The sequence below is a fragment of the Lynx rufus genome, unplaced genomic scaffold (genome assembly GCF_022079265.1).
Source record: "Lynx rufus isolate CCGP_SWC_20201006 ecotype Redwood Valley unplaced genomic scaffold, mLynRuf1.p SCAF_2, whole genome shotgun sequence".
Classification (NCBI taxonomy): Eukaryota; Metazoa; Chordata; class Mammalia; order Carnivora; family Felidae; genus Lynx; species Lynx rufus.
Genome location: NW_025814834.1, coordinates 196,538,980 through 196,566,021, shown reverse-complemented (window position 1 = coordinate 196,566,021; position 27,042 = coordinate 196,538,980). Strand labels below are relative to the sequence as shown.

At 51.8% G+C, this 27,042-nt stretch overlaps 1 protein-coding gene across 1 annotated transcript in view; it reads right to left on the bottom strand.

Moving 5' to 3' along the window:
* Positions 1-17,922, bottom strand: part of CSMD2 (CUB and Sushi multiple domains 2) — a 600,117-nt gene extending 582,195 nt beyond the window's left edge. Inside the window, exon 1 of the mRNA XM_047083843.1 lies at positions 17,733-17,922. Coding sequence (XP_046939799.1) covers positions 17,733-17,922 — 190 coding nt within the window. The remainder of the gene's footprint in view (positions 1-17,732) is intronic.
* Positions 17,923-27,042: the final 9,120 nt, after the last annotated feature.

The following is a 27,042-nucleotide window of genomic DNA, read 5'->3' as shown; positions in this document are numbered from 1 at the left end:
GCCACTGGGCAGGGTTGTCTGCTGCATCAAAAGGGGAGACTGTAATGAAGTGACTTTGGGGGGATGAATTGGGGGGAAGCTCAACCTCAGATAGAAGGAATGAGAAGGAGTTCCCAGAAGACACCTTTTCGCAGAGCCAAAATCAGCACCACCCATTAGAAAAATGAACGCCTCATGGCCTCAACAACATATGGGGGGGGGGGGCGTGCTCTGGAACAGGAGAGCTAGAAGGTAGAAAGGGGTGCATGTCTGCTTCCAGCGTGGATGTGGTTTTGCCCTCCTCAGTCTGGGGGCAGACCTGAAGGAAGCTGGGGACTCGGGCGAACTTTCCAGCCCCCTAGCAGAGTCTCCCTGTAAGCTCTTGGACATGGTGGGGGGATTTGGGAAAGAGCTGATCAGTGCCAACAGACCAGAAAATAACTGGCAGTTACGTATGTCTTTTTTTTTTTTAATTTTTTTTTCAATGTTTATTTATTTTTGGGACAGAGAGAGACAGAGCATGAACGGGGAGGGGCAGAGAGAGAGGGAGACACAGAATCGGAAACAGGCTCCAGGCTCTGAGCCCTCAGCCCAGAGCCCGACGCGGGGCTCGAACTCACGGACTGCGAGATCGTGACCTGGCTGAAGTCGGACACCCAACCGACTGCGCCACCCAGGAGCCCCCGTATGTCTTTTAAGAATAAAAGTGGGGAAAGAATCCATCCCCTCTTAATAAATGCTTGTCTGGTGGAAACAGTGCCTTGAAACCCCAGTTTCTTGGGAGGAAGTCAGCAACCCCAGTCATAACAAAGTTGGGATGTGTTGAGGAAAGGAGAGAGATTTGGCAGCCTTGCTTCACCCCCATGCCCCACCCCCACACCCCGTGGCAGCCTCAGCACACAGAAGAGGGAGGCCTCCTTTACCCCATGCTAGGGAAGGTTCCGAAGGCAGTTTTGCTGCTTGTCCGCTCCTTCCTCACCCCTTGCTGGGCCATGTTTTACCAATGGGCAGAACCATTGAACTAAAAGGCAAAGTGTTTTCACCAGATGCCCTCTGTCCTACATAAAAGCAGTGGGGAGACCAAGCCCATTATTCTCATGCTTAAGAAAGGGGATGCTGAGTGTGTCCTTAGACCCTGTCCCAGCCCTAACTCTGCACAAGCTCCTGAGCGCTTGCTTGGTTGCCAAGATTCACACTCCACTCAGAGTGGGAGATGGAAAGCACCCCTTGGGCTCAGGCCCTGAGCCATATTCTTCAACATGATGTACCTGAAAGCCTGTGCTTTGACAGGTATCAGGCACCTGCCCAGCTATTAATAAATGAATCAGTCCTTTCCCTTCCATCCAACTAGCACTCTCTGTCCTTATATCCCATCAATCTGAACCCCAGAAGGGAGGGGGTGTTAGGGACAGGTGTTACTGACATATCAGCCTGAACTCCTTCCAAGGCTCGCGCTTATCCCAACAGCTTCGGTGTCTGCCACTCCCCACTGATCTCTGCCGTGCCCTCCCCTCTATCCCAGAGGGTAAATCCTCCCCTGCTGCTCTCTGACCAAAATGCACATCACCAATTGGAGGAAGGCGAGAAAGGATGGGGTAGACCACACCGTCGCCACCGCCATTGCCAGAGTGCTGGGTCCCAAGTGTCCGGGAGCAAAGGGTGAGGCCCGGGTCACAGCAGCACTAGAGAAGATGTGGGAAGGCTCAGGAGCTCTGGGGGAGGCAGAATCCACAAGATCTGATTAGTGAGAGGCGGTGGGTGGGGGGTAGAATTCAAGAATGATTCCCAGATTTTCAGTTTTACAAAGATTCAAGGCTAGTGTGGCAACTCCTGGAGTCAGGACATAAAAGAGCACGGGATGGTGAGATGGCTTAGGGTGGGGTCACACGGGTGACAAAAGAAAGGGAGAATTTGGTTTGTGGCATGCTGGGGGGGGGGCTGGGCCCATGTGCGTGGTGTTGGATCTGGAGTTCTGGAGACCTAAACGTAGGATGCAGGGATCATCAGTATTTGGACAGCAGTGTTAAGTCCCAGGAAGGAAGGAAATGTCAAATCAACAGAGAAGAGGGCTAAGGGCAAAAACCTAGAGACACTGATATGAACGTAACTTTAAGTGGGGAGGGAGTGATGATCAGTGTCAGATCATGGTAAGGGGAAGGGACAGACAGAAAGTCAAGAGCAGGCTGTACCAGACTGGAGAAAGGTCTAGAGGCCATGAGAGACACTTAGATTTGGGAAGTAGGAAGTCACGTGGTGCCCTGGGCTGCAGCACTTCCCCCTGGAGTGGGGAGGGTGGAAGGCAGATGACGGGCACTGAGAAATGACAGGCACCCTCCTGGGAGCCTGGCTAGGAACAGAGGGAGAGGGGGTGACAGCCGAAAGGGGTGCAGAGTCAAGGAAGGGGCATTGTTCAGTGTGCTTTTAAGAAGAAAACAAAGTGTGTTTATGGACCCATGGGGAGGAGGGATGCCAATTACACCTGTGCCATATTCCTGGGTAGCACTTCCCAGCCCCAATTCAGCGGCGAGGTTCACGCAGTTTCCATTTTTGTGTGGTGGAAGAAACAAGGTTGTTCAGGATAGCCAAGGGGCAAGACTGCCCCAGCAGTGAAAATGGTCTCCAGACAGAGCCTGTGGTTCAGAGGAGCACAAGGCCAGGGGCAGACTACCCCAGGGACTGCACTGAGTGGAAGAGGCCAACAAGGGTTGGATCAAGAGGAAGAAGAAGAGTAAGGTTAGGCCAGACTAACTTCTAGGTTCACAGTCTGAGGCCTGAGGATGCTGAGTGGTGTCAGATACACAGTGGGTCCTTTACCACCCTACCTGACCCTAACCTCTCCAGACTGATCAACTCATTTTTTACCAAAGTGTTAATGGCTAACACTCCTCAAAATAATTTAGTTCTAACAACGGACAACAGAATCTTCCTGCAACACAGGCTGACACACACCAGCTATCTCATTACTCCGTATCAGAAATTTCCACCACCCCCTTGCCCCAGCCTCTCAGCAACCTTGGGGAATCTACCATAATCTGGAGCAGCAACAGGAAACAGAAAGGAAAACTTCACTGTGTCTCTTCCAGGTGTTGAGCTTTCCCTGACGACCATTCAATATGCTTTCATTCACTCAACAAACACAGACTGACCGTCTACCATGCTCCAGGCACTGTCTCAGGTGCCAGGGACACTGTTGGCGTGAACAAAAGAACCCAAACCCGTCAGTGGGGCATGGACTTACATGGACAAGGGGGCAGGAGAGCTGTGTGCTCAGAGCCAGGCCCCTCACAAACACAGACCTGTATAGGCGAAATTGCAAGGTCAGGCTGTTTGCCTCATCCTGCTACTGAAACAACTGAGGCCCAGAATGAACTAGGGCCAGGATCTGTGTTGTATTGGACTTAACTCCAAAGTTTGTGCTGAGAAAGTGGGTCCCCTAGTGCTTCTTAGACTCTCTGGCACAGGAATCATCTGGGGTCTTGTTAAAGTGCGATTCTGATTCAGCAGGTGGGTGGTGAATTTCTAAGAAGTTTCCTGGCAAGGCTTTGGGCCACACCTTGGACCCCAAGGGCCTACTGTTTCCCAAACTCATCTGAACATGAATATTTTTCTCCCAGGGCACTCATTTAATAGCCCCAACCCCACAAATGAATGCCATCTCTGGGCCTCCCAGGGTCTTTATACTTCCTGCCTTAGCATCCTTATTTGCGCTACTGGCCCTTTGCCTCGATTTCCCTGTGGAGTCCCTGGCTCCACACAGGGAAGACAGACTCTCTGCTAGGTCAGGGCCCCTCCCCTGGGGGCCGGTCCTGCTCCAGCCAGGAAGGTAAGAGGGCTGGAACCTGAATTCCTTGGCCTCACTCTGGGAGCATCCTCCAGAAGCCTGCCTTGACCAAGCCCTGACCCCAGCCTCACCCCACCCTGACCCCAGCCTCACCCCGCCCTGACCCCGCCTGACCGACCCTGCCTTAGCCTGCCTGCAACGCCTCTGTCTTAAAATGCCAGCTGCCTCTCACCACAAGGCCCGAGGAAAAAACGGCATTTCGGTGCTTTGTGTCTGCTCTTCAACGAGTATTAACTCTAGAATAATGGGAATTAGTACACTGAGGAAGTAGAGGATAAGACTCCCCTGAGTGCCCTGATTTCTCACCTAGCAAATCAGGGCCTGGCGGAAGAGCTCTGGGACTCAGGAGCTCCAAGCTGGCGGGCTAGCCCTCACCAACAGGCCCTTTGTTGGGTGGGTCAAGCAGTTTGGGAATGTAAATGCCTGCCCGCAGAGCTTGGGGGTTTCTCCTCAGGAAGCCACCTAATCTGACAGCGCAAATCTGGTCAGCTCTGGGGTCTGCAGCCTCTGGACACAGGTCCTGCCTCGGCCAGGGCGAGGCCGGGGGGAGGGGAGCGGGGCTCGCTTCCACTGCAGGATCCTGGGGTCAAGACCAGGGTCATAGCTAGGTGAGCCGGAGTGGGTGGTTGAAGGCCTATGTCCTTTGAGCTCCACCTTGGGACCTGGGGAGCTGTTTGCCTGAGAGGCTCTCAGACAGACCCTGGATGCATAATAGTAATAGTAGGAGGAACTCGTTAGGGATACAGACTGCACACCCCGCTCCTAGATACTCTGATTCAGAAGACCAGGGGGAGGGCCTGGGACTCTACATTTGTCACTGGAAACTGGGCTACAGTGATGGTTGTGCCTGAGGGGCCTGAATCAGACCGGCTTTAAATCTGGCCTCTCCCCTGCCCCGCAGTGTGGTCTGGGGCTAGTAACTTCATCTCCTTCGATTCCCATTTCCTCATCCGCAAAATGACTGACTTCTTGGGAGCACCGGGTTTAAGAAGAGGAAAGTGCAGCTCGCAGCCAGGGGCCTGAGTGTTCCCTAACGGACAGCTTCCAGCTTCCAGGACAGAGGCAGCGGTGCGGCTGGTGGGGAAGGCAAACCACGCGCCCCAGAAGCTGCCTGCAGTTTGCAGCCTTTGTCCAAGCCACTCCCTGTCCAGCACCTCCTACCCCACATCCTCAGCATCCAAGGGACCAAAGCTCACCCCTGGGGAGCCTGCTTGCTCTCTGGGGGAGGCCCGGCCTGCCACCTCCTCCCCTCTGTTCTCTTAGACCTCCCTGAGCCTCTGGGAGCTTATAACTGTCCTTAGGGGAAGGTACTGGCTTTGAAATGGTATTTGTAGGCATGACCCCCAGCCCAGGGCCACAGCAAGCAGCCCACTGTCCCTAAGCAGATGGCAGTGGCCAAGGGCCTTAAAAATCCTCCTTGTTGACAGAGCTGCTGGGCCAGAGCCTGGCTAAAGGAAAGGCCATGGACAGGGAGGGTCCCAGGTCAGGTGGGGGTGGGGGTCAGGTGGAGACAACAAGGTCAAAGGTCAGGAAGAGGGCCCAACTGGAGGTGAAGACAGGGGTGAGAAGAAGATGACAACAGTGCCAGGGAGGTCACAGGACTGAGGAAAAGGAGGGAGGGAAAAGGAAAGGGGACGGAGATGGGCTGAGGAGGAAGAGAGCGGCAAGCAGGTGGAATGATGGAAGTGGGGAGGGGCACGTGTGACTGGATACGGAGGGGCTCTGAGGGTCTCCCCTCCAGACGGTCTGCTGAGTCAGGCCCAAGTAAGGAGATTTCCTGTTTTTATTCCTTCTGGCGGAAAGTTTGGTGATGTTCTCACGGTGGCAGGATTAAGAGCCCCGCAATTTACGGTCCACGATTTATGGAGCCGGGTTCCTGGACTCCTGACAGTGCTGTCACATGTTTACTCCCTCTGGAAAGGCAGGCAATGGGGTGGGGGGGGACGCAGAAAAAAGAGGATTCCTTTACCCCCTCCCTGCCTTCTCTCCCCAACTCCTCCTTCCTTCAGAGGCCTGTGCCAGCCCACCCAGCCAACCAAACGGGTCACACCCCAGCTCGAACCCTCCAGACTCCCCACTGCTAGAACGCTGCTTGCTCTAGGAGCCTTCCTCGTCCCCTAAAGTCTGGAAAGTCAGTTACCCCTCCTTTTTTCTAATTGTGGCAAAATATATGTAATGTAAAAGTTATCACATTAACCACATTTAGGAATACAGTTCAGCTGGTTAACTACATTCACACTGTCGTGCAACCATCACCACTCCAGAACTCTTCTCATCTTGCAAAACTAAAACTCTGTACCCACTAAACACTAACTCTCCCCTCCCCTCTCCCCTGAGCCAGCAACCCCCATTCCACTTTTCTGTCTCTATGGATTTGACTACTCCAGATAGCTCATCTAAGTAGAATCATATGTTATTGGTCCTTTTGTGACTGGCTTATTTCACTTAGCATAATGTCTTCAAGGGCCATCCATGTTGTAACATGCGTCAGAATTTCCTCCCTTTTTAAGGTTATGTAATATTCCCCTGTGCCCGTGTATACACCACACTTGGCTTATCCATTCATCCGCTGATGGACACTTGGGTGGCTTCCACCTTTGGGCAATTGTGAGTAAAGCAGCTAGGAAACTTGTCTATGTCCCCAGGGCATCTGAGAGTCGGGCACAGCACAGACCCACAGTAAATGCCTTGCTGAAAGACTAAGTAATCCCTCCCATTCTCTAAGCGGGGCACCCATTAGGTAACAAATTTCTCCTTTAGCTGGCATCTTCAGAAAACACAGGGCCTTGAGCCAGAAGAGAGACCTTTCACAGGAATTGGGAGCCCAGTGTGGATAGGAAGGTTCTGGAAATCCTCAAAACCCTCTGAACAGAGAGCCAGTCCTACAAGAGGGTAGACCCAGATGTCCTCACATGTCTCAACTTCTGCCCTTTACAAAACACTGATAGGTCTGGCCACATCAACATGAAGCATCCCTGTCCAAAGAAAAATGCTAAACCAAACAGACAGATGAAAGATTGGGAGAAATGATTTGTAACCTCTGAAACTAACCAAGGATAATATCTGGAATATAGAAAGAACTTCTACAAATCAACCAAAAATTTTTCTAAATTAAGACAGGAAGTCCAATTTAAACGCAGGCAAAGACGATGAATAGACAATTTGCAAAAAGAAACTCAAACCACTAAGCATATAAGAGATACTCAAACTTACTAGCAATGAGAGAAATGCAAATTAAAACGATGAGATGGCATTTTAAACTCATCAGGATGGCACACATTAGAAAGGTGGACAAGAGCAGGTATTGGTGATGACATGGGGGGACAGAAACTGTTGTCCACTCTGGGTCAAATGGGTCCTGGTTCAGCCTTTCTGGAAAACATTATGGCACAGCATAGAAAATAAACATATTAACTCAAGGATCCCAATTGTCCCTTTATATAGCCCAGACTTAGTCTCACACAGGGTCCCAAGAGAGCATAAATGAGGATGTTCTTCAGAGTTTCATGTGTGGCCAGGAGTTACAGCCAAGCCAGGGTCTCTCCTGGGGGGATGGATATACAGAATGTGATGGAAACACAGCTCATAATGCAACACAGCAGTTAGAAACCACAAACCAGACAAACACAGGAGCAGGGCTAGATCTTTTATTTATTCATTTATTTGAGAGAGAGTGCATGTGTGAATTGGGGAGGGGTAAAGGGAGAGAGAGAAAAAATCTTAATCAGGCTTCATGCTTAGTGCAGAGCCCGATGTGGGGCTTGATCCCACAACCCTGGAATCATGATCTGAACCAGTATCAAGAGTCAGACACAACTGACTGAGCCAGTCAGGTGCCCCAGGGCTAGATCTTTAAAATACAGTGCTGAGTAAAGTAAGAAACTGCAAGAAATGTATAGTTCAAGATCACCTATGTAAATTAAAAATACCTATAACACACTAAACAACCTTACATACATTGTAAGGATCTATGCATATTTCAAGATATCTGTCAAATATGTCAGGGTGGGTACAGATAAAGGAAGGCAGCAATGCCTTGGGATTGAGGATAAAGAAAGGAAAAATTTTAAATAAAACAAGAGAGGAGCCTTGCACAGACAGGTGATCATAAAGTGTCATGGTCTGAAGGTGGGATTAATTCAATGTCAGGTACCTGAGCTCAAAACAAACAAACAAACAGGCACAAAACAAAAAGCACCTGTGTCTTCCATGTGACTCAGGAAAACTACCTCTGTAACATTTTCCTCTTTCCATGTTTCTGGGAGCAAACTGTCAAAGGAGATGTGAGTCCCAGTGGTCTTGGAATATAAGATCTTGGAACTTTCATCTTGCTACAGTTAAAAGGCCTCAATGAAGAGCGTGTCCTCTGGATGGATGTGTTAGTGAAGAAGAAGCCTGGGCTATCAACCTCTCCCAGACTGAACGCACAGCGATGCTGCCCCAGGGCTGGTGGGTGGGTAGAGAGAAGGCTGCACCATATGTCTGATGGGATGGGGGTGGTAACTGCTTATCCCCTCCCTTCCAAGTTTTCCTGAGCAGCCACACAGTCCATCGGAGGGTAAGAATGGACCAGGGCCAGGAAGCTCAGCAAGCCCACCCTTCCTCACTCACTACCCCTGTACCCGGAAGGTCTGCATCCCTGGGAAGCCAAGCCAGCCTGGCCACTGGGCAGGACCTCCCACTGGATGGGGCTTAGACTCATGGCCCATTCTAGTATCTCCGGGTCCTATTTGTTTTGTTCATTAAAGAGCTTCCAAGTCCAGCATTACAGAGACACAGTGAGTAATATTATCCCCATTTTATAGGCAAGGAAATAGAGGCCCACAAAGATGAAATCATGGTTGCATAAGTTAGAGAGGCACGACCGAGACTGGAATACTAGTTTCCTGACCCTCAAGCCAAATTTCTAGACATATATCAAGCACATGAGACTATCTTCCTCCCAGCGGTGGATCTGCTGTGGGTCAGCCCTTCCAGGCCTACCAGGGACAGAGGGGCAGAAGGGCAGGGCCACACAGGTCCCTCGGATGAGAGGATGCCATCCCGGAGGTGGCTGTTTTCATGCTAGGAACTTTTTAACGTGGATTGAAAATGAATCATTACACTCTCACCTCCTCTTATTGCCAAGGAACGTGCCAGAAGCCCACACACCCTCACCAAGTCTCACTCAATCTCTCGGCCTCTCTCCATACTCAGCCCCCACTCAGGAAACAGTGAGGGAGGACACAGTGAGGGTCAGTAAGTGGTAGGCGAGACCCAGGCTGAGAGTGGACAGTCAGGCAACGAGCAGGCAAACCTCCCAGGGCTGAGTCAACCCGACCACGCCTGCTCATCCTAGAAGAAGCCACACAAACCACCCGTGCATTCCCTAACACGGACTTGTATCTCAAATGATCTACATTTCAAACTCTCTGCTTTCTCCCTTCAAGCTTAACACCATCGCACTTGCTCACTGCCATTCAATACACAGATGTAGCTACTTAATAATGGAACTTAGTCTACCTCTGATTTGAAAACCCAGAAGATGGCCACATCATTTTTTTTTTGAGGTTTCTGGATGATAATTGCACTTAATTGAGTATAAATTGGACATTGGCAGAGAGGAAGGCTATTTGTGCCGCAACAGGAGCCCTTGTTTTCTGCTCTAGACCACATGGGAGATTTTCAAATAAGTTTCTAAGAGTCGTCTTGGTGCTATCAGTAATGTAACCACATATACATTATTTCTAGCATCATAAAAGTTCCTTATGATGATGATTTTCAAGGATAAGATGGACATCCTCGGAGAAACCAATTCCATTTAAAATGTTCTGACATTGTACAGAAACAAATAGGTAGAAAGTAAAAGGCAGTTTCCAATGGGGAGACGCTCCAAAAAAAGGAGTACTACTGAGGTGAACCCCTATACCACGGAGGAAATTGCTTTTTGTGGGAAGAGTCACCCCACTCCCTAGCTTTAGGGAGGACACAGTGCCTTCTTTGGTGCTAGGCTGCACGGGGGCTCCTGGCATGTGCCTGGCATATTTCTCTGATAGGGTTCGTGGTGATGGCCACAGAGGACTCCCAATTTCTCCCTGAAGAGTGACCTCTGATAGCAGGAGATCGGCGCCTCCAGCATTTTAGAATCCATGCAAGACTGGAATGGGGCGCCTGGGTGGCGCAGTCGGTTAAGCGCCCGACTTCAGCCAGGTCACGATCTCGCGGTCCGTGAGTTCGAGCCCCGCGTCGGGCTCTGGGCTGATGGCTTAGAGCCTGGAGCCTGTTTCCGGTTCTGTGTCTCCCTCTCTCTCTGCCCCTCCCCCATTCATGCTCTGTCTCTCTCTGTCCCAAAAATAAATAAACGTTGAAAAAAAAAATTAAAAAAAAAAAAAAAAGACTGGAAGCAAGGGCTGATGGGGATTTTCTATCTGCTGGGATTTCACAATTCAGGTAAATAAAAACCTGAGGAGCTCTGGGGAGGAAGAAGGAGATGCTACAATAATGTGAAGCAGGTAGTTTTTGGTGCCCTCGCTCATTTCCGTTTCCTTATAGTGCCCACCCCACATGTCCCAGTAGCCCATCCCATTCACCTAACTCAAGCTGTCCCAATACATCCTGACGCACCCCCGTCCCACCCCATCCCACCAGGACACATTCACCTCCACTCTACCATATCCCAATTGTCCCATTCCACCACAACCAATACCACCCCTCCCATCCTATCCCATTCCACCCCAATTCATTCTAACCCATTCTACCCCACCCACCCCATCCTACCAGTCAATCCCCTGAACACTCTCAATCTAACCCTCTCAAACCCACCTCAAACCATTGTATTTCACTCAACCCTATTCCCTTCCATTCCACCATCCATCCCAATCCACCCCAATACATCCTATCCATCCCATTCCCAAAACCTCCCCAGCATTCTTGATCCTACCCCAACTCATTCCTTCCTATATGATCTCAGTCTATCTCAAATTATTTTATTCCTCCAATCCCAAAGTATGGTATTCCATTCCATTCCCTCCCCTCCCATACACTGCTTTGCCAAGGCTCTTGTTTGTGATTGTATACAGAGGCATGACCATTCTTTGTGTTACATGAAGCTACGTGAGAAAGCCAAAGGGTCTCACCCTCCCCCAAACATCTAACAGTTGAGTGTGTATCTGAGTGGGAGAGGAGAAAAAAGATACAGAATCTCATCTTTAAAAGAAAGGTATGGAAAGATAGTCCAGGGAACTGAACTCTCAAGAGTCCAGAAAGAAAATAGGGCACCTGGGTGGCTTAGTTGGTTAAGCATCTGACTTCAGCTCAGATCATGATCTCATGGTTCATGAATTCCAGCCCCACATTGGGTGCAGAGACTGCCTGGGATTCTCTCTCTCTCTCTCTCTCTCTCTCTGCCCCTCCCCCATAGGCATGTACACACAAGCACACACACTCTCTCTCTCAAAATAAATAAATAAACTTAAAAAAAAAAAAAAAAAAGAGAAGAGTCCCGGGGCGCCTGGGTGGCTCAGTCGGTTGAGCATCCAACTTCAGCTCAGGTCACGATCTCGCGGTCCGTGAGTTCGAGCCCCGCGTCAGGCTCTGGGCTGATGGCTCAGAGCCTGGAGCCTGCTTCCGATTCTGTGTCTCCCTCTCTCTCTGCCCCTCCCCCATTCATGCTCTATCTCTCTCTGTCTCAAAAATAAATAAATGTTAAAAAAAAATTAAAAAAAAAAAAAGAGTCCAGAAAGAAAGAAAATAAATATGAGTCTCCCTTGTCTCTCTTACCTTACAAGAGCCAGGAAAAAGTTCTAAGAACCACACCATCATTTTCAGGTTGAGAAAACCCCACATTGCATAGGCCACCCTTTGCTTTCTTTCTGTGGGTCCAAGGGAGAGTCAAGTTGTGTTCAAAGCCAGTGAATCCTAAGACAGTGTCTCTGTGAGGCAGAGGACCCTGAAATAATCCTCCATTTTCAGGTTCATCCAGATGGTCCCCTGTTGTGGAAAATCATGCCTCTGACAGAGAGTAGGGGTTTGGAGGCCATACTGGTCTCAAGGAGCAAGGCCCCAGGACAGTATCAGTGACATCAACCAACCTCTAGGGGGAGATACGGGATCCTCCCTGTTACCCCTCCAGGAAGAGGAGTGATGGTTGGGTAAGTGGGCCACCCCACTGAAAGTGCCAGGTGTACTTTCAGCAGGAGGAACGGGGAGGGAAGACTCTTGCAGATGCACAGAGCAGTACCTCAGAGGGGTGCTGTGTTAGAACCCTTCCCCTCACGATTCTAAGAGGCCGGTGTACAAAGTAGTAGCAGCAGCCCCAGTGTGGTGGTGGTGGCCGTGGCCGTGGGCGGTGGCGGCAGCATCAGTAACACATACTGAATACTAACCAAGTCCCGCACTGTGACAATGCTTTCCAGGAATTAGGAGAGTGGCCCCTGGAGTCAGGTAGCCCTGAGGGTTGATCCTATCTCCTTTACCTATCTGCTCCAGAATCTTAGCCAAACTGCTTAATTTGTGAGCCTTTGTCTCTTCAAATCTGATAAAGTGCCTGGATTGTTATGCGAATTGAATAGTAATGTCTAAGACAAATGCCGGACTCACTGAAGTGCAGCTGCTATCAGTAAGACAGGGAAGGGCTGGGGCTGCCTCCCACCTAGGGGATGCGTCTTCACCCCTTCCCACTCCCATAAATCCTTTGCCTTGGGAATGTCCAAGAAGGCAGTCTGAGGGTCAGGAAGCCTTGGGTTCCAGGGAACCTGCCTCTGATCTTCTCAACAGGTGCTTATTGAGTATCTGTGGTCTGGTCTACACTGCCCTGCCCGAGTTCACAGACCTTCAGGGGATACAAACAGGTATTACCTCGCTAAACAGAACAATATGTTCTGATGAGTTTTACAACAGGGAGCTTGGGGATTGTGAGAGTTCATGGCAGAGTTCAATCAAGATGGGTGTTTGGGACTAGCAGACCAAGGTGACATCTTTGCAGTCACAGGAACTATGGTGGAGATGCATGGACCAGGGCCGCATGAGGGGCTGGAAGTCTGGGGTCCAGGCCGTGAGTGCCAACAGCAGCACAGCATAACTCGGGGTGGGGGCAGCCCAGGGGGAAGAGCAGGGCAGAGGCACGCAGCCTGGGCAGAAGGATCCCCGGGGGCATAGCGCCAGCTGGGCCCCTTTAGAAGTTGAACAACAGTGGGGTTGTGAGTAAGATATTCAGAGTTGGACAAACTGGCTTTAAGCCCTGGCTTGGCCATTGACTTGTTATGTGGTTAAGTTACATATCCTCTCTGAACCTATTTCTCCACCTACAAAATGGGGATAATAATATTGCCAGCCTGACCACATTGCTGTGATGGTTGAGTTAATACAAGCAAGTGCTTGAGATGGTACCAGCACATGATGAAGACTCAGTGACCACCAGCTATTCGTGTTACTCCCTTGGATACCTAGGGGGTAGCTGTGGTGGGGGGAGGCGCAGGCCACAGTGAGGGATCACAGGCTTCTCAGCTGAGTCCTTTGTCCTCAGGGTTACCGCTCCAGCCCTGGCTTCCACTAAATGGGCACACTGGACGAGCTAGGTTATGCAGTGCATCTGGTGCATTTCGGATTTCTAGTCCTTTCCACAATGCAGGAATGACTTGCCCCTTTTCCAAGTGGAGAATGTGAGCTTGGAGAGGTCTGAAGATCAACCAGTTCTCCCACAAGGAACATCTGGCTCTGCTGGGCAATCAGATTACCTGCTGGCCTGAAAATGATGATGAAGCAGAGGCAGGTCAAGGTGATGCTGCCGAAGACACCCGCTGGACTCTTCTGGACAAACCCACACCCTGCAATCTAAGAGCCTGAAAATCTGGTTCTCTAGTCCCCTTGCACATGATTCCAGGCTCACCTTCAACAAAGCCATGTTCTCGCCAGCTGGAGATATGGTCAACATCATCTGCTATGCTCAGCTTCTTTTTTCAAAACCATAAACTTGCTGCTCAATTGCAAATGGAAATTCAAATCCATACTCTGGTGACTGAGTGGTTCAAGACCTTTCCTTGGGGGTGTGGGGACAGTTATATCTAAAGGATTGTTGCATCGATTCTGAAATCTAAGGAATGATCTACCAATCTGTGATATTTTGTTCTAGAGGGAGAGCAACGGGGGACCAGGGCATCTTCATCACCTCTGGCTGTCTTGCCCTCTAAAACTCTTGATTTAGCCTTATCAGTCCTTAAAAAACTGTCCAAGAAAAAAAAAATATTTAAAAACCATCCACTGATTTAACAACCATCTATCAGGCTCCAATTCTATGCTAGGTCCTGAGCTGAGTGCTGGTGATATCAAGAGAAATAAAGTACTGTTCCTGCCTTCAGGAAGCTCATAGTTTAATACAGGAGACAAACAAATAAATACTTTGAATACAATTCAATTCGTACTATAATCAAACACTGGGTATGATCAATGTCCCAGTATGCAAGAAACCTCTGGAAACAAGCACTTAGGGAACAAGCAAAGCAGGGAGAATTTTTTTTTAATAATTTGGTATTTGATTTTTGTTTTTTAAGCAATGAAGAGGTCAGCATGGGAAAAATCAGAAGTTCGTAGGAATTCCTTATACTTCCAGTTCAATATGGCTTTTATTTTGAGTTACTTAGTAAGCACATGGGAGGCACGACAGCCTTGTCAATGCTCAGAGCCTCTGAATCCAGAGAAAAGTAGCTAGGTTAAGAGCAATTGAGGGTCGGCACTAGATGGCCACCTGGTAGGGGAGGCATTGAAAATGACTCTAAGGTTTCTGGGCTGGGTAAGTGGAAGGCTGCGGGTGCTACCAGCCTACACGTGGAATACTGGAGGCTCAGGAAAGGAAGTAATGAGCTTGCTTTGGAAGGGGAACATCTAGGTGAAGTTATCCAAGAGTCAGTCGGATATATGGGCTGTCTAGACCCAGAGTTTCGATGGACTAGGAAGCCAATAGATATATCAGAGGTGTCTTGGCAGGAGACATGTCTGGAAGCTTCACTGTGGTAGTGGAAGGGATGGGCCCTGGTAAGCTCACCCACAAAGTGGTGCAAGGAAATGAAGAAAGACACAAGGAACGGAACACTGCAGGAAACACTTACAGGAGGGGAAGAAGTCCACCAGAGACTGGGAAGGAACAACCAAGAGGTAGGAGAGAAATCAGCAAAGCACCGTAGCCCAGAAACCCAAGGAAGAGAAATTTTGAAAGGAGTAACCCAAAGTGTTCAAAGTCACAGAGAGGTAAAGGAAAATAAACACAGAGTAAGCAGGATGGATTTGATAATTAGGATGGGCATCGGTGATCCTTCCTAGAGAGTTCCTATCCTAGGGACAAAAGGCAGCCTGCAGTGAGTGAGAGGTAGCAAAGAAAGTGAGTTGAAGACCCCTTTGAAGACACTCATAAAGGCAAAGAGATGGGATGGTAGACAGAAGGTCACTAAGGCTGAGAAATCTGGTTAGCTTGTTTTCTATTAAAGATTAAGCTGTTCACAGGCCAAGGGGAAACAGAAGAAGGGAGACAGACTGACCCACAGTTAAGAGAGGTTGATGAGAGGTTTCTATGGAGGCTGCAGTGGGGGCGGGGGGGGGTGCGTAGTGTGAGGCAGGGCCCACATGGAAGCGGTTGAGGTCTAAAGAAAGGTGGGTGAGGAGGCTCCCCCTTTTCAAATCCTTATATTCATTTTATTCAGTCCTCCCTGGTCCAAGGAAGGGAGACAGCTCAGTCCTGAGCATCTTTTAAAGTCAACAGAGTGAAGAGAACACAAAATGAATGTGCTTCCCTCTCTAAAGTGCCAAACTCTGCGATCATCTGTCACCAAGTCCATTTCCAAATCTCTGCTGCTTGCAAGGCCAAAAAGCACATCAAAATGCGGGAAAGGCTTTAAAAAAAAAATGCACTGGAAGCACCGTAAGTCAGAGTGCCCGCCAGAGAACGAATGCCCCCTCCCCCGAGCAATTCACCACCACCACCACTGCTCTACTGACCACAGAGCTGGAATCCAATGGATCTCTACAAGGCAAGATTGCAGCATCCCCCAGCAGTGTGCAAGCTCCTGTGAGTCGGCCCTTTTCTTTCCCCAGGGACATGACATCCCCAAGGGGCAGGGACAAATCTAGCTAGAAAAACAGTTACATCACATCAGGAGCAGTCTAAGTCTGTTGAACCAGAGCAAGGGCCCCACCTGGACAAACGTCGGAGAGGCCTGACAGTCCATAGCAGCGGTTCCCCCACCGCCCATGTGGCAAGTCTGGGTGACCAGCAGTGTCGCGGTGAACAGCGCAGCCACCCAGTGGGTGTGGGTGTGCGCGAGGCCTGAGCTCCTAGGCGAGCGCACCGCGGGCGCCCCTCTCTGGGTGTCGGCAGCTATGACTCTTAGGAGAACCCAGAAAGTCCTGTCAAGTCGGGATGGGAAAGCTGAGGCTAGCTTGGGGCGCCTTCCCAGACCAGCAACCGGAACATTCCCGGCTAAGGAGGTGGTGACTGTCTGCAGGTACGGGTTCACTGGATATTGGAGCCCAGAGCGGGGCGGAAAGCTCTCTCGTGAAGGGGCGCATTTTCTAAGAAGGGAGCACTTGAGATGCTGGAGTGGCGGAGGCCAAGCCTTCAGAGGTTCAATCGGTGGTTTAAAAGAAAAAAGAAAAAAAAAAACACCAAAAAAAACAAGAAAACAAACAAAAACAAAAACAGCACGGATCCAGGCCGGAGGTGTTCCTAGTCCAGGCCTAGGCAGCAGGTGTTACCGGTTTTCTCCCCCAGTGAGTGTCAGCCTCTGGGCTAAATGAAAATGCGGCCCCAGGCATCGCCCGTTGGACCCGTCCCCACCCGGGCACGCGGAACTTTCTAGGCTGTGGCTAGAGCTGAGCGTCAGAGGGGTGCAGGAGATAAAGTGGAAGGGCACCAGTCGGGGCCAGTGATTCCCCACTGGAGACTGGGTTCTCCCAAGGTCCGCGTGCCTTCCCCAATACGCCAGCTGCAGCCAAACACCCGCGAAGTTCCGGGACTCGCCGCACCCGCCGGGTCTGCCCCCCTCCCTGACTCGGTCGCAGGGAGCAGGTCCCGCCGCCCGCGCCGCCGCAGCCGCAGCCCCGGCGCTCGGCTGCAGCAGGGCGCGGGAAAGGGCACTTTGGCGCGGAGTGGGAACCGAGGGGAATGTGGCGGCGCGGAACCTGACGGCGACACTCCCTCCCCCGCCCCCGGGCACAACCGCCGCCCCCGCCTCCCCGTGGCTCAGCACCCTCCAGCCCCCAACCTGAGCCCTCCCGCAAGGCGTGCGCGGGACCCCGGCCCTGGGCGCGCGCCCACCTGATTCCCCCCTTCTAGCCCCGAGCGCCGGGGGAGGGGGACACTTGGGGAGGAGGTGGTGGCCGCAGTCTCGAGGCGGCTCCGGCTGGGGCGCGGGCTTCATTCACCAGAAAATGGGCGGGGGCAGGAAGGGCAGACCCCGCAAACGCGGAAACGCGGAGGGGGCACGCCATTCGTCTCCAGCCCCCAGGACCAGTGTGCCAACCGGAATCGGGAGGCGGCGGTGGGGGGAGGGCTCCAGGAAAGTTTATCGGGGAAAAGCCTGGCACCTTGGGGGGCTGGGAGGTTGGAGCAACTGAAGCCACGGTCCGGGTGCCCCTCAACCCCTGGCGGGGATGTCGGTCTCCCAGGCCCCCGCGCCGGCGGGATCCGGCCAAGTTGCGGCTGGGGTTGGGGGTAGCAGTGAGGGTGACGGTGGAGGTGAGGACGCCGCTGAAGGTGGGGGGGGGGGTGGGGGGGGAGGATGGGGGGCCGACTGAAGCGAGGCTGAGCAGGAGGGTGGGCGACTGGGAGTGGGGAAGGTTAAGGGGGAGAGCGGGGGAAGGGACAGGGACCGTGTCGGGGAGGGGTGGGCACGGGGCTCGGGTGGGGCGCGCGGCCGCCGCGTCTCCCCGGCGCGGCCGGACTTACCCGCGGCGGCCGAGGCGCCGAGCAGCCCCCAGCCCAGCAGCAGCAGCAGCGGCGGCGGCGTTGGCGGCGGCGGCGGGCGGCCCCAGCGGCTCCCCGCGCCCGGCACGAGCGCCGAAATCCCGGCTCCGCCGCGAGCCCTCCCCGCGGGGCGGCCGCAGCGCCCCTGCTCCCGTCCCAGCGAGCGCGGCATGGCGCGGCCGGCAGCGCCGAGGGAGAGGCTCCGCTCGCCGCCGAGGAGAAAGGAGGTCAGGAGAGCTCTGGAGCTTTTTTCTGCTCGGAAAAAAATCCCGGTACGCGGGAGCCCTGAGCTTCTGCGGCTGGAATGAACCAAGTGTCCGCCCGGCCGGGGAGAGGCGCGCTGCGCTCTCGGAAATGACTCGCTCCAATCCCGCTTCGCGGGGTTCGCGCCGGGGGGCGGAGGGGGGGTGAATTATCCCCGGATTAATCACTCCGGAGCCGCTTCTCCGCCGCTCCAAATGCTGGGGGTGGAGGCGCAGCAAAGGAAAAAAATATTGGAGGGTGGGGGTTCCTCTTCAGCGCCACCTCCACCTCCAGATAAACCACAAATTACATCTAAAGGGTTGTTTATTCCTGTTTGTTTTACAATTGACCAGTTTCTTTTAAGTTCAGTCTTCTCGTTGCCATTTATAAGATTACCCATTAATACACCACCCCCCCCATACACACGCGCGCGCACATACACACAGTGATACACACACACACACACACCAGCCTCTTCCACGTTTGGAAATTGGAATACTGTCTGGGAAAAGGTAACCAAAGAAGGATGCGGTTTCCCAAGTCACGGCTCTTACGAGCTGATCATGGGTGGTGGCTTCGAACTTACAATCTGGGGCCGAGGACTATGTTTAGGAGCCCCATTCGCAATAGCCTCCTACCCCATCCCAGGAGAAGGGTGTGCGTGCGCACATCCAGGGTTAAGAATTGGAGGGGAGGGAGGTGGAGACCCGTCCCTTTGGCTCGGTGCGGTCCTACCCCTGCCCTAAGACAAAATCGGGATGGAGGGAAGAGTGCATGTGTGCGCTGAGGTGGGGGAGGGAGTGGAGGGGATGCCTGGGGCAGGTGAGGTTGGTGGAAGGACGGTGCGAGAGTTACTTGTACAATGTATCCTCAAAATTAAATAGCCGGACCCTGCTTCTTCTCCCCCACCCCTCCCAGCCACGGCCCCAAGCCCGGCGAGTTTCTCTCAGTGGCGTGAGCTGCTCCCCCACCTCTCCCCTGTCGCCGCTGCCGCCTGCCCCCTAGGGTTCAGCGTCGGTCCCCACCCCATCCCCCACCCCCACTCGGTCGCCCTTTCTGTCTCGCCTTCCCTAGGCTCCTCCGTCAGTCACGATGGCTCCTTCGCTGTCTACGCCAAACTCTGGGCGAGGAGGAAGAGATGCTGCGAGGGGGGCGGGGGGGGGGGAGAGGCCGGAGGGGACCGGGAGGGGCAAAGCTGGGGGTGGGGAAAGCCCCCGCTGGCGCGCCCAGCGGAAAGGCACTACAGTCGGTGAGCACCCCACCCCCTTTGCCTAAGGCACCGGGGGAGGCTGCGCTCCGGGCTTAGGGGGTTTGGCCAAGCCGGAGCTCGGGTGTCTGCGAGCCCAGGGGGCAGTGCCCTGCGGTCCGTGGGGCCTGGGAATTTTTGGGAAAGAGCCTGGAAAGGGCTTTCAGGTTGTCGATCTCAGATGGGGAGGGTGATGGGCTGGGCACGGTCGGAGGAGTGGATGCTTGTCCTTGCTCCCCACGAAAAACTTGCTCCCCAAAGCCACGATCTCCCAGCCTCCTTGATGCCCCTCCTCCCCCACCCCAAGTTGTTCCGGTTTCCCTGCATGAGCTCATCCCACAGCTGGGGAGCCTGCCCGGTGGCCCAGGGCCGGCGAGCTTCCTCCGAATCGCCGGCCCATCCCCACCCCCAACACACTTGCTTTCTCGCCCCTCCTGAAGCTGCCTCGCTGGGTGCCAAGAACCAACCGAAGCAGCCAGAACTCCACAGTGAAAGGCCTGCTTTATGTCCCCGGGGCGGCGGGGAGGGGGCTTTTCGCTTCCCATTGTCCAAGCCCAGCCCCTGAAAGAGAGGGCTCAGCCAGCCACGACTGGCCTCGGCTTTCCCTCCAGTCCTGGGGAGGAGAGAGGGACTGGCTCTGCGGTGAGTGGGTGGCGGCCTTGGGGGGCTATTGGCTGGGGCCTTCCCTGGGGTGGGCTCCTGGCTCCAAAGCTTGGGCCTTCCCCCTCTTCTGCCAGCGAGGTTGGAAGAGCTGGCAGATACCCAGCCCTCCCCAGCAGCCCACAGCTGGGCAGAAGAGTCTGGGCCGCTCTATACTTCTAGGGCTCCAGCCCAGTGGACTCTCCCTACAGCCTTCTCGGCCCCAGAACTTTGCTCTCTGGCTGCAGCCCACAACTGAGGTTTGCCCCCAAACCTTCCTTAGCAAAAGGTGTATTTGTCATCCTTCTCTTTGGGGGCTGTGGAGGGCAGGGGCGCACTTTTCATTCCTGTAAATGGCCCAGTTACTTCATCCACTATTCGTCCCTCTCTGATCTATTTGGGTCCACGTACATTTTCACTGAGGCCTCCTGGGCTCTGGGCCCTGTGCCAGCCTATGCTGTGGGCAATGCAGACGTGGACAGTGTGTAGTCCAGCTGGGGAGGATGTGGGGCACAGGTGGGAACCCCACACACATGGCAGTGGTGATCACCATGAAGCAAGGGACATGTTCCAGAGACGTATCAAGACTAAGTTTGTCTTGGGACTTGGAGAATCGAAAGGCTCATGCGAGGAGGGAAGTAGGATTTTGGCTGGACCCTGAGGCCTGGGTAGAGACTTTGGCAAGGTGAAGATTTACTCAACAAATATTTATTGAGCATGATTACATGATGGACACTGGACACTAGATAATGAACAGACACCCAAGTGAACAGTCCCTGGCTTGATGAAGATAGGTGATAAATAAATATATATAACATCACAAATTAAGGATGCAATGAAGGAAAAGTTCATGATGCCATGAGAAAGACTATGAGGGAACATAACTTAAATAGGGGGTCTGGGAAGACTTCTCCGAGGCGGTGACCTTGAAAGTGGGATCTAAATTAAGCAACACAGCCATGCCAAGAGGTGGGAAAGGGATTTTTGGTACAGGGGTCATGGGCAAGGCCCCCAAAAGGGATAGGGACACAGGAGATGGGGTGTGGGCCTGCATCAAGGTGAGGAAGAGGGGACACCCAGGAGGTGAGGGAGGAGGTGAGAGCACAGGATCCAGATCATGCAGAATCACAGGGATAGTGAGAAATTTGGATTTTAGTCTTAGGCAGTGAGAAATAAGAGGTTTGTTAGTTTGCTAGGGTTGCCATAACAAAGTACCACACAGTGTGTGGCTTAAGTCACAGAAATTTATTTTCTCACAATTCTGGAGGCTAGAAGTCTGAGTTCAAGGTGTCCACAGGGTTGTCTCCTTCTGAATCCTCCCTCTTTGACTTGTAGATGGCCTTCTCCCTATGTCTTCACATTGTCTCCCCTCTATACGTGTCTGTGTCCAGACTGCCTCTTCTTAAAAGGACACCAGTCATTGGTTTAGGGCCCACTCTAATCTCATTTTAACTTGATTACCTCTTTAAAACCCTGTCTCCAAATATAGCCTCATTCTGAGGTCCTGGGGGTTAGGACTTCAACATATGAATTTAGGGGAGGAGACACAATTCAGCCCATAACAGGAGGAGAGGACTTTTCAGGTGGAGGGAGGAGAGAAAGCAAATGCATGATGGTCAGAATATATATTTAAAGAGAGATTTGTTAAGGCTGTGTGTAGCATGACTGCTTTAGCAGGAGATACCCTGGAAAGGTAGACAGCTCTGAATACTGGAGAGGTGGACTTTTTTTTTTTTTTTAATTTTTTTTTTCAACGTTTATTTATTTTTGGGACAGAGAGAGACAGAGCATGAACGGGGGAGGGGCAGAGAGAGAGGGAGACACAGAATCGGAAACAGGCTCCAGGCTCTGAGCCATCAGCCCAGAGCCCGACGCGGGGCTCGAACTCACGGACCGCGAGATCGTGACCTGGCTGAAGTCGGACGCTTAACCGACTGCGCCACCCAGGCGCCCCATGGAGAGGTGGACTTTTATTTCTAGGAAGTAGAAGCCAAGGGGCACAGCCTGGCATGTGCCCTGACTTCTCTGTAGGGAAGAGTTGGGAAGGACAGGGCAGAAAAGTGGAGTGCACTGGGGAGGTTACCGCAGTAGTCTTTGCTGGAAGTGATGTGGGCACAGGCAGAGATGGGAGCCTCAGGAACATTTGCAGGGCAAGGGAGAGGCAGGAGTCCAAGAGGTGATAACAACCCTCTGCCCTGTAGCCTAGGAGAGTGTGGCTCTCAGCCCAGTTCCTGGGGGCTGGCTTCCTACATGCCCCTTCCGTTCTCCCCAGAGCAATAGGCAGCCACGGGTCAAGATGTCTCCACGATATCATGTTGCAAAAAAAGCCCAATGCAGTATAGTGACTCGCCAAGATAAGCTTAATATCTAGATAAGATCAGAGTTCATTTTAGAATGAAAACAAGACCTGATGCGCTGGAGAATTCAGCCTGATTCAAACAGGGGCTGTAGACTTGATGCCCTGAAATTTTCATTCTGACCCAAGAAGAAAATGAAGGAGCTTTCTGAAGCCCAGGGGTGGGAGGTGGGCAAATACGATGCTGTAAATAGTGAGGGCAGAAATGGATGTTGAGGGGTGAGCAGGACTGCAGAGAAGGGCTACAAAGGCAAGGGCTCAAAGGAAAAGCCTGGGGTCTGAGTGGAGGGTGGGGATTTGAAATCATGAACATGATCAGACAGAAGCTAGTATTTCCCAAGAGCAAGGCTGTCACTGTGGAGATGACAGTGATCTGCTTCCCAGGGAATGGTGACAGCAAGGGTTGAGAAAGGAAAAGCCCAGAACAAAGCGTGATGAGGCTATGGACCACAGAATCCAGGAGGGGGAAGTGAGAAGGGCCCATAGTCAGCCCTTCCTCCAGGGCCACCAAATGCTGGGGCCACCAAATTTTAACATTTCTTATAGAAAAATGTGCTTGTGATACAAGGCAAGGGACAGCGCTCACATCAGTGGCAAAAGAGGGCAGAATTCTCAGCTTGTCAGAGGCCATAATGCACAGAACAAGGGCTATTCTAGGCTGTCGTCTGTACTTGAAGCTCTAGTCACCTCTGCTATCACGCCTCCGTGCCTTTACTCATGCTGTTTCTTCTGACTGCACTACCATTCTTTTCTCACTGTGTGGAGTAAATGGTCCTAGCCATCACTCAGCTCAAGTGTCGCCTCCCCCAGGTAGCCTTTCCTAACCGCGCCCCACTCCCCCTGCTGGATGCCCCTTGCAGCATGGCCAGCTAGCTGGATCTCAAAAAACGCATGCTTCACCTTCCATGGCACACAGCACTGTTCTCAATCAGGGGCAATATTGCCCCCCCCCCACCCGGGGGACACTTGACAATGTCTGCAACCTTCTTTGGCTGTCACAGCTGGAGAGTGCTACTGGCATCTAGGGGGTAGAAGTCAGGGATGCTGCAAAACATCCTACAATGCCCAGGGAAGATCTCCCGCACCCCCCGAAATTACTCAGCCCAAAATGTCAATAGTGCTGAAGTGTCACTTAGAAGTGCCTACATTTTCCAGTCCCCTTTGTAGTTGGGTGAAGTCATGAAACAAGGTGCCAGCCAAAAGAATGTAAGCAGAAGTGGTGTGAGCCACTGCAAGGCTAACCCCATAAAACCCTCTCATCCTTCCTCCTCCATCTGCTGGCTGAGCATGTGGGTCCCTTGGGGACGGCAGAGCCACAAGCTGGAAGAAGCTTGGATCCCAAATCACTGTGTGGAGGAAAATTACCACCCAACAGGGACACCGGAAACACACCCTTATCTGAGAAAGGATCTTTTTAAACATTTTTTTAAGGTTTATTTTATTTTTGAGAGACACAGAGTGTAGGTGGGGGAGGGGCAGGGAGAGAGGGAGACACAGAATCGGAAGCAGGCTCCAGGCTCTGAGCCATCAGCACAGAGCCCGACATGGGGCTTGAACTCACAAACCATGAGATCATGACCTGAGCTGAAGTTGGGTGCTCAACCCATCGAGCCACCCCGGTGCCCCTGAGAAATGATCTCTAACAGCATGAAGCCACTGAAATATTGGGAGCATGTCACAGCAGCTAGCAGTACCCTTACACATCCCTTCGTGTTTTTGTCTGTAATCAGTGGCTTACTCCTCACTCACTCATTCATTTGTTCATGTCTGAAACATTAATCTGCATGCCAGGTTCCATGCTGGGTGCTGAGGTAACAAATACGAAGAAGAATAAGGCCTGGCCAGTAGGCCCTGCCCTCATGGTGTTGATAGTTTATTGAGGAAGGAGTTCAACAACAAAGCATGACTGATTACTCTGGGAGAGATAGAGCATGGGATGGAAAGGAGGAGGGCTCCGGGCCTAGTTTAGGGAGAAAGGCAGGTGAGAGGTGGCCCTGTCCAGGAGACAGAGTGAGGCTTCTGCAGCACTCCTGAGGCCCAGGATGCTGGCAGAAGGGCGGGGGGGGGGGGGGGGTGGGGGGGTGGGGGGAGAGGGCGGAGAACCTCCCTTCTGCACTCTCTGGGCTCTGTAATTGTCAGATTTCTCACTGTCCCGCCTGTACCCTGGTGGGCTGGGAGTTGCCTCTGGCAGAAACCTCCTCCTGAAGGTCTGAGTCCCTAGTACCTGCAGAGTGTCTGTCATCCTCTCCTCTTGGATGTCCCGCAGGACACTGTGCCCCAGCCTGCTCACACCTTGACTCCCCCTGCCTCTAACCTGTCACCACACCCCGCCTCTGTGCTCAGTGCCTCCATGTCCACAGGCTCCTGAACTGGAAACCTGGGGCCTCATCCCAGACCCCCTCAGTCCCTACTCCAGGCAGCCCCCAAATCATCTAAATTCTGCCTCCTTAATATCTCCCAGGTCCCAGTGAGGGCCCTCCCGGTCTTTCTTTCCAGTTTCTTACAACAGCCACATCACAAGTGCCCCAGCTCTGCTCTCGCCCCATCCAACGTAGCTTCCTCTTTGCCACCAGTGATTTCAAAAGCACTACCCTGATTTTACAGCTCCCACACCCTCCCAAGACGGCTCCCCATGACCTCCAGAGTGAAGGCCAAGCTCCCTGCTAGATTCTCTGAATAGGGGCTTCCGTTACCTGCCCCTGCCTGCTCTTCTAGCCCCTGTCTCCCTGCTCCCCCAACCCACCCGCTCATGCTCTAGCCATTTGGAGGCCCTGTGCTCCTGAGATGAGCATGCTTTCTCTCTCCCCATCGCCTTGGACCTTTGTGCACGCTGCTCCCTCTGCCTGGAATGCTGTCCTCCTCCTGCTGTGGCTGGTGTCCTCCTGTTTGTCCTTCAGAACTCGGTCCAGGTGTCAGCTCTTGCAAGCAATCTTCACCAGTGCCACTTAGAGTGCCTGGTACATGGTGGGCATTCAGTAGAGCTTTGCTGGCTGGCTGGCTGGCTAGCCGGAAGGATGAATGGATGCTTGACTAGGTGCTCAGTAATGTTTGTGGAATGGACCCAAAGGTGTCTCCCCTAGTCTTCATTATTGGAGTTTCTTAAAGAAATGCCTTCTCTGAGTTATGATTTAATGTTATGCTCTATGTCTTCAGAGAACCCTGATGTGAGAAACTGACCAACTTAATGGCATTTCTGTCTTTATGGAAACAGAATTGAATATATTGCCCACTATGTCACTCAGTGTCCTTTACACAAGGACTCATGATAAATTCATGCTTGGGGTTATTTCCAGGAAACATTTTGTCTCCACAGATGAAGATGTGTATTTTCTGCTGTCAGAAAATAAAAACTCTGCCTTCCGACGTGTTTCCATTTTTGCTTTAGCTGACAAATAAGGAAACTCAGTTTTATTACCTTATTACCTCCGTGGTTCTGACCAATTCAGGTGCCTGAGAGTAGCAACTCTTTCTGGTTTCTTCAGACGGAGTCAGTTCTTGCTTTATTCTTCAATGCTGTAATTTTTACTTTTTAATCTGAAAGCTGCCTCAAATCATCTCAGCACTCAGCGAGTCCAAATCTTAAACGAATGCATATTGGTGACCAACATCCTGGCCCGGAAGTTATGAAAGGGAGGGCAGAACACCAAGCTTGTAGCTGAGAAGGATCCCACATAAAGCCTCCCCAGAAATTCTTGGGGTACCTGTCATGATGAGTCTGGCGGGAAAGCCAGAGCAGGAAGCAAAAGGCCAAATGCATTCTGACTTTTTTGCTACCTTACTTTCCCACCACTACCAAGTCGTATTCTTTTCCTCCATTTCCTCCATTCCTTCTTTGTTCCTAGCTTTAAATGGAGGTCCCATAAGCTACCATTTTCACTGTAATTGCTGATAATAATAATAATAATAATAATCGGTATCTTTTACTGTGGGCACACAATAAGCCTGGCACTGTGCTGAGAGACTTTGTGTTTCCCTATTTGAACCTCGCCCCCTCCCAACCTGTCTATTGTTTTAACCACTTTGCAGATGAAAGATAAAATGCCAGAGAAGTTAAGCATGTGTAAAGCCACCCCACAGTAAGTAGCAGAGCAGGAATTCAAATTCAAGTATGTTGGCTACCACAGCCTAAGCTCTCAACAATCTCCTCACATGTGGGCAAGGAATGGAGGCAAGAATAAGGGCTGATATTCCCTGGGCAATGGTGAGGATTGCTGATGATGTTGCTGGGAGAGAGAAGTCACAGCGTCATAGCATTGCTTCTAGAGCATTCTGGTGTCCTTTTCAAAGTCCTAGAAATGGCTGGCTACTCTGTGGCCAGGTTCAGTTGCTGGGACAATATCCAGGGGAGGCTTGTCCCTGTGATACATGGCTCAAGAAATTTACCTGGGAGCTCCCTATGCATGGGCCCCCCTCTGGGCAGCTTGACCCATTCAGGCATCATTGGCCTGGTAAGAAAAGGGGTTTCTCTGTGGTTTTTTAAAAGAGCCTACAAGAAAATTTGAAGCCTAAGAATGTTTTTATTAGCTCCACAATACCAAGTAGAAAACTGCAACATTAAAATCAGTAAATATTCAATTAAATGCAAAATGTAACATTATGTCAACTTCATTAACTGTTGAATTTAGTAGTCATAAAAATTTCATCTCATTTGATAACAGTTTGCAGGTTGGACTTCTCTCACTGCGCAAGATTTCCCAGGTAGTCACCAAGATGGGTAAGAAATCATAGCCAACCATAAAAGAAATAAATTACTCATGGCCAAAAATTTTCAAAAGCAAAATGGCAAAAAGCCTTTCAAATTGTTTTAC